The sequence below is a fragment of the Pithys albifrons genome, chromosome 22 (assembly GCF_047495875.1).
Source record: "Pithys albifrons albifrons isolate INPA30051 chromosome 22, PitAlb_v1, whole genome shotgun sequence".
In the NCBI taxonomy this organism is placed as follows: Eukaryota; Metazoa; Chordata; class Aves; order Passeriformes; family Thamnophilidae; genus Pithys; species Pithys albifrons.
In genome coordinates this window covers 3,783,814-3,798,066 of record NC_092479.1, presented here as the reverse complement: position 1 = coordinate 3,798,066, position 14,253 = coordinate 3,783,814, and the positions used below count along the sequence as shown (strand labels likewise).

The window sequence follows — 14,253 nt, the reverse complement described above, 5'->3', positions numbered from 1 at the left end:
AGCCAGCCTTGATTAAACACCACAGCTAATTGCTGGATTTCACATGAACACATCCAGTGGCCCTGGGAGAATGGCTCTGACACCAGGAGCAGGTTCTGCAGGTTTCTGGGAAGGCAGGAGAAGGCAGCTGGATGCAAAATTACAGAATAAATAACACCATTGGATTGATTTGTTAGACCAGTGGCATCAGCACCTTTTCAGTCTTCCAGAGAAAGGCACCTTGAGGTTCTTATCTCTCCAGATATCTGCAGGAGAACCTGCTCTCACCATGTCTGCATGTCAGAAAAACATCCACTCCCAGCCTGAGAGATGCTCTGGCTTTGAAGGGAACTCAATATCTAAGGAGACAGGAGGAAATCCCTTGGAAAACAAAGTGGGTTTTCTTTAACCCTTGGGTGGAAGCAGCACTGGAAACAAAACCAATCCCTGCCCCAGGGATGTTGGATTCATCTCCTTGGAGTTTTCACTGGGAAACAACCCCTAGGAGGGTGAGGGTTTGGATTCCCCATCCCTGGAGTGTCCAAGGAGAAGGCTTGGAGCACTCTGGGATAGTGGAAGGTGTCCTGGCCATGGCAGGGGTGGAAAGGGATGGGCTTTGAGGTCCCTTCCAAGCCATTCCATGACTCCTCACAGTGTGTCCCCTCAGGAATGTGATTCTTTGGATGACTCAGCCCCAAACCCCCGGGGTGCTGCACAGTGACCCTTTCCCCTGAGCTGGGAGTTCTCCAAGGCTTTTCCCAGAGCTGCAGCCTGGAATGTTGGCACTGGAGAAGGGAAGGGAAGGGAGGGAAGAGTCTGAGCTCTGGGCTAAGCAGCAAGTTAATGCATCTCTGCACAGACCAGACAGGCAGCAGGGCAGGAGATGTGTCTGAGGCATCACACCAGAGGCAGCATCACACTAATTACACAGCAGCACTAATCACCTTCTCATGAATGAAGCCATTGGCATGACACACACACTCCCAGGGGCTCTGGGAGGGGCCACTCGGTACTTACATCACTCATCAGACCCTTAAACACCACCAGCTCTGCCTTCAGTCTCTCAATCTTCTCATTCAGCTCCTCCTGGAGAGCCTCTGCTTCCTGTGCCTCCTGCAAGGAAAGGTCAGAGCCCAAATCAACTCACTGTGGCCAAAACACAGCACTGGGAAAGACTCAGCCCCCCTGAAAACTCCTCACAGAAACTGAGATTTGAGGGCCCAGCTGCAATAACCCAAACTCAATACCAGTACTGACCCTGAGATCAGCTCAGCTGGTTAAAATTTGGTTGTAATAACACCAAGGTCAAGGGTTCAATCCCCTCTGTGGGCCATTAAGGGTTGGACTCGATGATCCCTGTGGGTTCTTCCAACCCAGAATAGTCTGGGATTCTATGACACAAGTGGTGGCATCCCAGGTCCCCATGGGGAGTTTGGAGGCTGGGAGTTATTTCTGACATGGCTCACAACGTTTGGGATGTTTCCCTGAGCTCTGAGAGCCAGGAGTGGGGAGAGACCAACCCCCATTCTCCTTTAGAGGCCCAGCACTATAATCAGGACTCAGAAAGAGGGGGATGAGCCATGGAAGAAACAGCCTGTGCTACATGTAATTATAGCCAGGCATTTTTAAAAGAAGCAGGTAGTAATTTAGGAAAGTAAGAAGTGGTTGGAGACCAGGAAAAGGGAATAAAGCTGCAACAAAGACTTGAGGTGGGAACTCAACCTGAGCAGGCACTTCCTCAGCCTCTCCCTCCACTCTGTCCCCACCTTCCTGCCCCAGGTCAGCTCCTCACTGTCCTCTACAGCAGCACACCCTGGCCAGAAGTCTTAATTCTTCACGAAAACACAAATTTAATTAATGAACAGCATGATAAAAGGTGCAGGAAACCCTCCCAGGACAGCCTGTCCAACCCTCACCTCTCTCAGGGTCTCCACCATGGACTCCAAGCTCATCCTCCTTGTCAGCTCCTCCTCCCACCTGAAAGACAAGATTTGCAGGCAAAGTGTTCATTATAGAGAAAAGTATTTTTTCCCCCTCAAAATCACAAGTTTTTTGCTTGCTGTGGGATGATGCCAATTCTCTGAAATGCAGAGCAGATGGTCCCCCCTCCTTGTTCACCCTCAGACAGGGAACGCTGAGTCTGGGAGAGAAGAAACGCTGATCCCACTTCCCCTGGGATCAGAATTCCTCCTGCTCTGCCCCACAACAGAATCATGGAATGGTTTGGGGGTTGGAAGGGACATTAAAGTCCATCTTGTTCCACCTGCCACTGTCCCAGGTTGCTCCAAGCTGTCCTTGGGCACTGCCAGGGATCCAGGGGCAGCCCAAGCTGCTCTGCCCAACCTGTGCCAGGGAGGGATTTCTGCACCATCTTTGAGCAACCTGGGCCAGTGGAAGGTGCCCCTGCCCATGGAATGGGATGACTTTAAGGTCTCTTCCAACCCAAGTCATTCTGAGATCCTAAAATAATTGGATTAAATGCTAAAAAACTGAAAAATTTCCTCTTTTTAAGCACTGAAACTTTTATAGAGCAAAGCCCAGAATCTGACAATACAAATTCCAAAGATGAGAGTCTTGAAAACGAGACAATGCACATTCCTACACAAAGGTGTGGTTGAGTTTGGGGGGCACAGACACAGCCAAATGTTTGCCCCTCTTTTGGCATGGGCAGCTGTGCCACCCCAGCCTGGCCTGGCCTGTTGTAACAACAGGAATTACACCCCTGGAAAAGAACCTTGGGACAGCACATGGTTAATAACAACCCTCTGAAGATGCTCCCCAGAGTCATTTCTGTTCAACACTTTATTTAGAGTTTAACTAAAAAAAGGCAGACAGTGAGAATTCCATCAAAGCAAAGCATTCTGGAAGTCCAGGATTTCTGCAGGGAATGTTGTTGTGCCTCTTTCCACCAGCACCGATTCGCTGCCAAGCAGAGGAAAATATTTAGGCTGAAATTTGCATTTGTCATCAAATGTTTGGGCTGGGATTTCCACACCCTGTTGGTGTTTTCACTGCTAATTCCAGGGATATTCCCATTAAAAGAGGAGCTTTGCTTTCCAGGTTGTAATAGCGGAGGCAAGAAGGTGAAATTAATTAAAGCTGCCATTTAAATTGGCAATCTGTAAATTGGGAGGGCTCCTCCTGTTACAGGAGCATCCCTGGCCCTGCTCCTGCTGCCAGGATGGGTGGGAGGCAGGAAAAATGGATATGGATGTGCTGCTTGCCCAGGGCTGAGCTGCAGCCAGGAGATCCTGCTGGATCAGCCAGGAGATCCTGCTGGATCAGCCAGGAGATTCTGATGGATCAGCCAGGAGATCCTGCTGGGATCAGCCAGGAGATTCTGATGGATCAGCCAGGAGATCCTGCTGGGATCAGCCAGGAAATTCTGCTGGATCAGCCAGGAGATTTTGATGGATCAGCCAGGGTATCCTGCTGGATCATCCAGGAGATTCTGATGGATCAGCCAGGAGATCCTGTTGGATCAGCCAGGAGATCCTGCTGGATCAGCCAGGAGATTCTGATGGATCAGCCAGGAGATCCTGTTTGATCAGCCAGGAGATCCTGCTGGATCAGCCAGGAGATCCTGATGGATCAGCCAGGAGATTCTGATGGATCACCCAGGGTATCCTGCTGGATTAGCCAGGAGATCCCGCTGGATCAGCCAGGAGATCCTGATGGATCATCCAGGGCCTCCTGTTGGATCAGCCAGGAGATTCTGCTGGATCAGCCAGGAGATCCTGCTGGGATCAGCCAGGAGATCCTGCTGGATCATCCAGGGTATCGTGATGGATCAGCCAGGAGATCCTGCTGGGATCAGCCAGGAGATTCTGCTGGATTAGCTGGGGTATCCTGCTGGATTGCTGCATCCAGGTTCTCCTGCTGGATCATCCAGAGCCTCCTGCTGGATCAGCCAAGAGATCCTGCTGGATTGCTGCATCCAGGAGATTCTGCTGGACCATCCAGGGTCTCCTGCTGGATTGCTGCATCCAGGATATCCTGCTGGACCACCCAGGTTCTCCTCCTAGACCACCCAGGTTCTCCTGCTGGACCATCCAGGATATCCTGCTGGACCTGCAGGTTCTCCTGGGTTTCTGCACCGTCTCCCTGACCATCCTGCAGAGAGATGGAGTTTTGGGTGACATCATCTGTTTATTTTCCCTGACTATGCCAAAGGCAGGGAAGAGGATCAGCATTCCCTCCCTCCCTCTCCAGGCAGCTGCCAAGACCTCACAGCTCCAAGTCTGCTCAGCCAAACCTTCCTCATCCTGCAGAAATTCCAGGAGTTCCAGTGCTCTGTGCCAGACAAAGTGCACTGGGCAGTGATTTCCAGCCCTCATTGCCCTCATCAGCCCCCAGACTGTGGATTCAGGAGAAGAGGCCAAGGATGGCACCTTCTACACAACAATTCCTGCATTTCCCTTATTTATAGGAACAATGAAACAATCAGATCATTTTAAACCAAAAAGTTCCTGCCTAAGAGAAGGAAATTTTCCCTGGATCCTGTAACATGAGTATCAAATTCTTAACCCCAGAGTGGATTTCTCCTTCCCACCACCAAGCTGATTAATCTCATTTAACAGCTCAAAATGCCAATCCTACCTTAAACCTCGGGAGATTCTTTGGAGGGAGGAGAGGAAGGAGCCTGGGCAGGGACAGGGGATGGACAGGGAGCAGGGAATTAACTCCCCACTGCAGCTCCCAAGGAAGTGAGAGAATAGGAGATTGTTCAGCCATGGGATCAGCTGCACTTGCTGGAGCTTTTAAAGGGCCTTGGCAGCTTTGCTGCTGCCCAGCCCAAAAATCCAGAGGTGAGGAGTCCACATTCCATGGAGAGGATGCTCATTATGGCTCTGCTGCCTTTATTATTCACAATCAGAAAATAATTCCTTACAGAGAGAGTGCTCAGGGATTGGAATGGGCTGCCCAGAGAGGGGGTGGATTCCCCATCCCTGGAGGTTTTTCAGCTGAGCTTGGCCGTGGCACTGAGTGCCATGATCTGGTAAAGGGACTGGAATTGGACCAAGGGTTGGACTTGATGATCTCAGAGGGTTTTTCCAACCCAAGTGAGAAGAGCAGCGAGGCTGGAGAAGGGACTGGAGCACAAGTGCTGTGGGGAGAGGCTGAGGGAGCTGGGGCTGTTCAGCTTGGAGAAGAGGAGGCTCAGAGGTGACCTCAGCACTGTCTGGAACTGCCTGAAGGGAAGTTCTGCCCAGGTGGGGGTTGGTCTCTTCTCTCAGGCAACCAGCAGGAGAACAAGAGGGCACAGCTCAAGCTCTGCCAGGGGATGTTTAGGTTGGATATCAGGAAGAAATTCTTTGCAGAGAGAGTGCTCAGGGATTGGAATGGGCTGCCCAGAGAGGGGGTGGATTCCCCATCCCTGGAGGTTTTTCAGCTGAGCTTGGCCGTGGCACTGAGTGCCATGATCTGGTAAAGGGACTGGAGTTGGCCCAAGGGTTGGACTTGATGATCTCAGAGGGCTTTTCCAACCCAATCCATTCTGTGATTCTGTGAATGTGGCACTGAGGGAGAATCCACCACGTCTTGATCCAACCCCACAGTGGGGTTGGATCAAGGGCTGGACTTGCTGATCTCGGAGGTCTTTTCCAACCCAATCCATTCTATGATTCCTGTTAATCAGCACTTTTCCCTCTCAGTCACCAGCTACAAGCAGAAGAGTCTCCCCCAAGTCTGTGATGCCCTTTGGCTCCTTGGCAAACAGGTGGCACAGCCCCAAATGTCCATGGAAAGCCACCAACAGCTCCTGGTGGTCCCTTCATGCCCAGAGAGAGGGAAGCACCACCTCAATTAATTCCTCTGCAGCAGCTGAATTAATTCCCTCTCCAGGGCTGGCCAACCCCAGGAGAAGAAGCAGGACCAAGCACTGAGCTCTGCTCCCTGTGACAGGTCCCAGGAAGGGCTGGGGCTGTGCCAGGGCAGGGTCAGGTTGGATCTCAGGAAAGGCTCTTCCCCCAGAGGGTGGTGGGCACTGCCCAGGCTCCCCAGGGCAGTGGGCACAGCCCCAAGGCTGCCAGAGCTCCAGGAGGGTTTGGGTGATGCTCAGGGACAGGGTGGGATTGTTGGACTGGATGACCTTTCTGGATTCTTCCAACTCAGCATGTTCTGGGATCTCAAGCTGTGCCAGGGGAGGGTCATGTTGTATCTCAGGAAAGGCTCTTCCCCCAGACTGTGGTGGGCACTGCCCAGGCTCCCCAGGGCAGTGGACACAGCCCCAAGGCCTCCAAAGCTCCAGGAGTGTTGGGATGTTCTCCAGACACCCATCTCTGCTCTCTGGTGACCCCAGGGAATGGGCTGGAAGGACTTCAGGTTGGAGCTCAGAAGGGTTTCCCTCAGTGGGCACTGACCAGGCTCCCCAGGGCAGTGGGCACAGCCCCAGCCTGGCAGAACTCCAGGAGGGTTTGGATGATCCTCTGGGGCACAGGGTGGGATTGCTGGGGATGGTTCCTGTGCAGGGTCAGGGGTTGGACTTGGTGACCTCTCTGGTTCCTTCCAACTCAGCATGTTCTGGGATCTCAGGAGGGTTGGGATGGACCTCAGGGAAAGGTCCTTCCCCCATTGGGTGGTGGGCACTGCCCAGGCTCCCCAGGGCAGTGGGCACAGCCCCAAGGCTGCCAGAGCTCCAGGAGGGTTTGGATGATCCTCTTGGACACAGGGTGGGGTTTTGGGGTATCTGAGCAGGGCCTGGAGTTGGATGGATGGTCCTTGGGGGTCCCTTCCAGCCCAGGACATTCCATGACTCCAAAGGGCTCTGCTGAGGACTGTAATACCCAAGAGGGAAATGGCAGGAAAAGCAGGAGCCTCTCCATGCCTGGAGCAGGATATGAACTCCCAGCTGCTCCCAAATACTCCAATTTCCTGGCTCAGATGCAGCAATTGCAATGATTTCCAGCTGCATCCAACCCCCACTTTCCTGGCTCACAAACCATCCAAACCCACCAGACTTCAGGGCTTCTTCTCATCTTTTCAGTTATTTCTTCTAAAATGAATTTCAAACCTAACCAGGCTTTTTTTTTTTTCTTGCCTTTTTTTTCCCCATTTCCCAAGGACGTTTTAGCTCCACCCACCCCCAGCTCAAGGGCTACTGTGCATTTCTGGAGCCCTTTTGCCAGATGTGACACATCACATTCCGGGGCCATTCCGTCATCCCTCAGCTCCTGTCTCAGGGAACAAAGTGCCTGCTCTGCTCCCTTTAACGGGAAGGATGTTGGGCAAACAAAGCCCTTGAGTGGTGAGGATTAACAGTCCTCAAAGAAGTGCCCTTGGAGAGCTGAGTCACGCCACAAACTTGGGCTTCCTTTGAAGTTGGAAGAGCAAGGACCAGCTCCCCAACTCCCAAATCCTCCCCACCTCCCAGGAAAGGGATGGAGACACCTCAGGAGAACATTCCTTAAAAGCTGCTCTAAGTTTTCAAGCCTTATTAATGTCCATGAAGTCAAACTGAACAGTTTGTGTCGACACAAGAAGCTTCAAAACTTTCCCTGAACACCAAACTCCATCCCATTTTCCCTTCTCCTCTCCCAGGATCAATTCCAGTTCAGGAATATTGACCCACTGCAGCAGATTGACAAAACCCTTCGGGACCAGAACCTTTGACAGAAGTTCTCCTTGCCAAAAACTGCTCAGTAATTGTCTTTTACATCATTTTTAGATGAACAGTTGGATTTAAACAACAACCAACACACTCCCAGGACACACCAGGTGCTCTCAGAGGGGTTTTGCTCAAGGCAGAAAGGCACAAGCAGAGCAGTCACTTGATGGTATCACCTGGATTGTTCCTTCATTTCAAATATCCCTCAAGGAATGAAATTTTCAGCGAGTAAAACTGAAGGAGAAAATATTTGTTCCATAAGGAGGACGAGTCTCTCCTTCCTGGTGGGTTTAAGGAGAGAAGAAACTCCCAAAGAGGAGATTTTTGCAGAGGTCTGAGCATCCCCCCCCTGCCACTTTTTTAGGTGCTGACTGAAGCTTTTCACTCATTTCTTGGAGGGTCCTCCCACCAGATTCAGGGCAGAAAAGCAGCAGCAAAAGCAAAGCACTGAGAGCTCTGAGGTTTCAATCCACAACAGGAAACTTAAATATGAAATAAAACCACGACCAGCTCATGACCCCCAAAACCACCAAACTCTGCTCCACAACAGCAACTTCCAGATCCTCCCACCCACTGATCATTTGGATCCTGCCCTTTTTAGTGCAGCAAATTAAATGCTGCTTGATGGGCTCCATGTAAAATGGATTAATTAATGGCAGGCCTGATTCCATTAGAGCCTGGCTGGGACACAGAAGATGCTGCACTCCAGGGAAGGGGGTTTTTTTTGTGCCTGTTGAAACATCCTCTCCACAGAAACCTCTTTGCTGCAAGTCATTCCAGCCTCAAACTTCCCAAATATCATCAGAGCAACAAGGGGGAGTTTGTTCCTGAGACACACAAACCACTGCAGAGCAGAACTTGGAGCTTTGGCACGGCTGTTTCAATACAAAGCAGAGCTTAATATTTAGGTCTTACCCTACAGTCAAACAGACCTTGGAACAGCAATTCCTTGGGAAGAAAATTGCTAAAAGGACTCACTCTAGAAAAAAACAATCCCTAATTATCCCTCCTGATCACACCCAGGCAGGAAAATGCTCCAGCCTGTTGTGGCACCACAACAAAAAAATAAAAATCACCTCTTGGTGCCTCCCTGCTGCCCACAGGAGGGGTTGGAACAGCAGCCTGAGGACACCAGAGCTCAATAACAGCAAGTCAAAGCAGCAGCTCAGGCTGAATTCCTGCAGAGGGGAAATTCTGGGGCTTTTAAACCAGCAGGAGAATCCACAGGGGATGGGGCAGCTCTCCCAGCAGGATGAACATCCTGGAGGGTGCAGAGCTGAGTCCCCACTGCTGGGGGGGTTTATTCTGCAAACAGGGAGGTTATTCCTGCCCTGGGAGGGCAGCTGGAAAGCTCAGGGCTCCTTTGGTACCTGGATAAGATCTGGATCTCTCTGTACTTTATGCCCCTAAGACAGAAAGAGCAACGAGGCTGGAGAAGGGACTGAATGTGGCACTGAGTGTCCTCTGAAACACCTCCAGGGATGGAGAATCCACCATGTCTTGATCCAACCCCACCATGTCTTGATCCAACCCCACTGTGATCACCAGCCCAGGGCACAGAGTGCCCTGGGCTGGTGATCACAGTAGGGTTGGATCAAGGGTTGGACTTGATGATCTCAGAGGTCTCTTCCAACCCAAGTGAGAAGAACAACGAGGCTGGAGAAGGGACTGGAGCACAAGTGCTGTGGGGAGAGGCTGAGGGAGCTGGGGGTGTTCAGCCTGGAGAAGAGGAGGCTCAGAGGTGACCTCAGCACTGTCTGGAACTGCCTGAAGGGAAGTTCTGGCCAGCTGGGGGTTGGTCTCTTCTCCCAGGCACTCAGCAATAGGACAAGGGGGCACGATGGGCTCAAGCTCTGCCAGGGGAAATTGAAGTTGGAGATCAGGAGGAAATTCTTTGCAGAGAGAGTGCTCAGGGATTGGAATGGGCTGCCCAGAGAGGGGGTGGATTCCCCATCCCTGGAGGTTTTTAACTGAGCTTGGCCGTGGCACTGAGTGCCATGATCTGGTAAAGGGACTGGAGTTGCACCAAGGGTTGGACTTGATGATCTCAGAGGTCTTTTCCAACCCAATCCATTCTGTGATTCGATGAGTTAAACCCACTTAGTCTCTGCTGAGATCCTCAGGACATTAATTATCACCTTATCAATCACACTTACAGACTAACAAATCAACACCATCATCACAAGCCTTTTCCCCCCATCATCTTCTTCCTCCCACTCTCCCCCATGGTCTCCTTAACCCCCTGGAAACTTGGGATCACCATAAACCAAAGGCCTTCAAAGCCTTAAACAAGAGCAAGAGGGCACAGCTCAAGCTCTGCCAGGGGATATTTGGGTTGGATATCAGGAGGAAATTCTTTGCAGAGAGAGTGCTCAGGGATTGGAATGGGCTGCCCAGAGAGGGGGTGGATTCCCCATCCCTGGAGGGTTTTCAGGTGAGCTTGGCCGTGGCACTGAGTGCCATGATCTGGTAAAGGGACTGGAGTTGGACCAAGGGTTGGACTTGATGATCTCAGAGGGCTTTTCCAACCCAATCCATTCTGTGATTCTGTGAAATCCAGTCACAAATACAAGATGTTCATTCCAAACAGGTCCAGCACAGCAGGTGGGGCTGCCCTGGGTGTTCCCAGAGGGTTGGATACAACTCAGAGAGGTCCTGAAATCCCTCCTGTCCTCGCACAGGGAAAGTGCTGGCCATGAAACTGGAGTTACCTTCAATCTCACAGCCAAAATCTGATCCCCAGCCTGGTTTGAGGCCATTCTGCAGGAGATTCCAGGCCTTCTGCCTGCAGGAAAGTTACTTTTACTGGACAGAAAAGTTTTGTACAGCTCCTTTCCTGCTGCTTCCCTAATCCCAGTCCATTTTCTCCTGGAGAGGAGGATCAGACCCCAAACCCACCCACCCCTGGCTGCTCATTCTGCAGCTACAAAAGACTTTAAATGTTGTTTAACAGCTAAAACCCCTCAGAGGGGTCCAAAGGCACAACGAGGAGATCAGGAGGACCTTCCTGAGCAGGGCTTGGGCAGCTCCAGGAATTCTGTTTGGAGTTTCATGGGAGCTCCTGGCACTGCCCCATTTGTGCCTGGATCTTCTGCTGCTCCTGCTCAGGGGAATCAGAACTGCTGGGCAGGAACTGAACTGCTCCAGCTCAAGGAAGAGAAGCCCCAAAGGCCTCTGGCTGTGCAATCTTTATAAATGGAATGGGAGGATAATTAAAATGACCATTTCATCCCCAGTGTCCCCCACACCTCCCACCGTTGTGCCATCACAGGAACACAAAGTTTTCCTGCAGATTTTGGGTGACTCACAAACTGTTCTGGCTGAGGAAAGATCCCACCAGTTGGGAGGAAGGAGGTGGAGAAAGGCTCAGGATGGAATTCAGGGCATGGGAAGGGATACAGAAGGTAAACCAAACTCTGCTTTCTGTGTCCTCCTCCTCCAGCACCAAAACCACACGAAAGAACAGACCAAGGTGGATCTCACAGAATCAGATCCCACAGAATTCCAGAATGGTTTGGGTTGGAAAGGACCTTCAAGCTCATCCCATTCCATGGGCAGGGACACCTTCCCCTATCCCTGGCCTTGGACACTCCCAAGGATCCAGGGGCAGCCACAGCTGCTCTGCCCAACCTGTGCCAGGCCTGCCCACCCTCCCAGGGAGAAATTCCTTCCCTGTTCTGTGCCCCTCCCTGGCAGGCAGAGCTGAACTTGGCTGCATTTCTGAGGCCAAGAACCCCAAAAGCTTCTTCACTTCAGAATAAAATCCAGCACAAGAGACTGGAGAGGATTTTCCAGGTTCTCCCTCAACCTTCTAAGACTGGAGAGGATTTTCCAGGTTCTCCCTCAACCTTCTAAGACTGGAGAGGATTTTCCAGGTTCTCCCTCAACCTTTGAAGACTGGAGAGGATTTTCCAGGTTCTCCTTCAACCTTTTAAGACTGGAGAGGATTTTCCAGGTTCTCCCTCAACCTTTTTAGACTGGAGAGGATTTTCCAGGTTCTCCTTCAACCTTCTAAGACTGGAGAGGATTTTCCAGGTTCTCCCTCAACCTTTTAAAACTGGAGAGGATTTTCCAGGTTCTCCCTCAACCTTTGAAGACTGGACAGGATTTTCCAGGTTCTCCTTCAACCTTCTAAGACTGGAGAGGATTTTCCAGGTTCTCCCTCAGCCTTTTAAAACTGGAGAGGATTTTCCAGGTTCTCCCTCAACCTTTGAAGACTGGAGAGGATTTTCCAGGTTCTCCTTCAACCTTTTAAGACTGGAGAGGATTTTCCAGGTTCTCCCTCAACCTTTTAAGACTGGAGAGGATTTTCCAGGTTCTTCCTCAACCTTTTAAAACTGGAGAGGATTTTCCAGGTTCTCCCTCAACCTTCTAAGACTGGAGAGAATTTTCCAGGTTCTCCTTCAACCTTTTAAAACTGGAGAGGATTTTCCAGGTTCTCCCTCAACCTTTGAAGACTGGAGAGGATTTTCCAGGTTCTCCCTCAACCTTCTAAGACTGGAGAGGATTTTCCAGGTTCTCCCTCAACCTTTGAAGACTGGAGAGGATTTTCCAGGTCCTCCCTCAATCTTTGAAGACTGGAGAGGATTTTCCAGGTTCTCCCTCAACCTTTTAAGCAACACAAGGAGAATCCACATTTTCCCACATATTCCTTGCTTTTTTTTTTTTAACCTTGAATTCTCAGTTCTTTTTTCTGTTTTGTTTTGGTTTTTTTACCCCCAGAACACACAGACACTTCCAGAGCTGATAAAAACATCACTCTGGAAGGTTCTTGTGCAGGAGGAAGAAGAAGAATAAAAAGAAAACATAAAATAAGCCAGATATAATCAAACCCACTTGCAGTAGAAAGGAGAATAATTCAATGTAGTTCTGGCCTTGCAGCCCCTTTAAAAAGATGCCCTCAAAGTCTATTTTCATATTCACCACCCCCATTTTAAAAACCCATTTGTATTTTTATGGGGAATGACTTTTCCCTTGGAATTCCTGCCCTCCTGCTGCCCTGGCAGACACTTGGCCCCAGTTCTGGCAGCTCAGGAAACGAGGAGTTCCAGGAGGGATTTAAAGCCATAATAAGATCTTGAAGCTGCTGGAAAGTCCAGGCAAACTTGTGTGGCATGTTTTGCCTTTCCCTTTTCTATAAACACCTCGTGGAAGCTCCTGAATGTGCTGGGGGAGCTGCCAAGTTAAATCAGGGCATTATCTCAGCTGCTCTCGTGACTCCGTGGAATATTCTCCCAGAACAGCCCCAGGGAATCATTCCCAGGATTGGAATTACAGGGAAGTTCTCCCTTTTAGGGGGTGGTTATTTCTTTGCACAGTTGCCTTGGGACTTCAGGGCAATGAGGTGTGAGAAGGGAAACCTGGATGTGGGAGGGGTCTCCTGCTCCTGGATTTGGGATGTTGGGATGGGTCTCCTGCTCTCCAGGTGGATGTGGGAGGGGTCTCCTGCTCCTGGATGTTGGGATGGGTCTCCTGCTCCTGGATTTGGGATGGGTCTCCTGCTCTCCAGGTGGATGTTGGGATGGGTCTCCTGCTCCTGGATGTTGGGATGAATCTCCTGCTCTCCAGGTGGATGTTGGGATGGGTTTCCTGCTCCTGGATTTGGGATGGGTCTCCTGCTCTCCAGGTGGATGTTGGGATGGGTCTCCTGCTCCTGGATGTTGGGATGAATCTCCTGCTCTCCAGGTGGATGTTGGGATGAATCTCCCTCTCTCCAGGTGGATGTTGGGATGGGTCTCCTGCTCCTGGATTTGGGATGGGTCTCCTGCTCTCCAGGTGGATGTTGGGATGGGTTTCCTGCTCCTGGATTTGGGATGGGTCTCCTGCTCTCCAGGTGGATGTTGGGATGGGTCTCCTGCTCTCCAGGTGGATGTTGGGATGAATCTCCTGCTCTCCAGGTGGATGTTGGGATGGGTCTCCTGCTCCTGGATTTGGGATGGGTCTCCTGCTCTCCAGGTGGATGTTGGGATGGGTTTCCTGCTCCTGGATTTGGGATGGGTCTCCTGCTCTCCAGGTGGATGTTGGGATGGGTCTCCTGCTCCTGGATGTTGGGATGAATCTCCTGCTCTCCAGGTGGATGTTGGGATGGGTTTCCTGCTCCTGGATTTGGGATGGGTCTCCTGCTCCTGGATGTTGGGATGAATCTCCCTCTCTCCAGGTGGATGTTGGGATGGGTCTCCTGCTCCTGGATTTGGGATGGGTTTCCTGCTCCTGGATTTGGGATGGGTCTCCTGCTCTCCAGGTGGATGTTGGGATGGGTTTCCTGCTCCTGGATGTTGGGATGGGTCTCCTGCTCCTGGATGCTGGGATTGCTCCCGACACTGAACACTTTTACTGACCCCACTGAAGACCCAAGAGCTGTTTCCTGAGCCAAGACCAGCCTTACCTGGTGCCAGGGGCCAGGCCAGGTGGGTGCCACACCCAGCAGGTGGCACAGTCTGCCCTCAGTGCCCCTCCACATCCCTCATCCCACCCACATTTGAAGTTTTATCCCCTTTGGAAAAGTCAATATATTTAAGGGCAGCTTCACGTGCTTTGTCAATTCTGGCAACAAGAAATCAACTGTTCTTCCCTGTGGGCACACCCAGAACTCCTCCAGGTGCCCCTCCTGCCCCCAAGATCTGCAGCTCAGGGGGTTTATGACCTTTGCAAACATAATAAATGTGGTT

General features: G+C 51.2%; 1 protein-coding gene across 1 annotated transcript in view; it reads right to left on the bottom strand.

Annotated features, from left to right (window-relative positions):
- IFFO2 (intermediate filament family orphan 2) overlaps positions 1-14,253 on the bottom strand; it is a 43,080-nt gene that overhangs the window by 14,411 nt on the left and 14,416 nt on the right. The window contains exons 2-3 of the mRNA XM_071576009.1: positions 1,896-1,956; positions 997-1,092 (exon numbers count right to left, since the gene is read on the bottom strand). Of these exons, the coding sequence (XP_071432110.1) occupies positions 997-1,092; positions 1,896-1,956 (157 nt within the window). The remainder of the gene's footprint in view (positions 1-996; positions 1,093-1,895; positions 1,957-14,253) is intronic.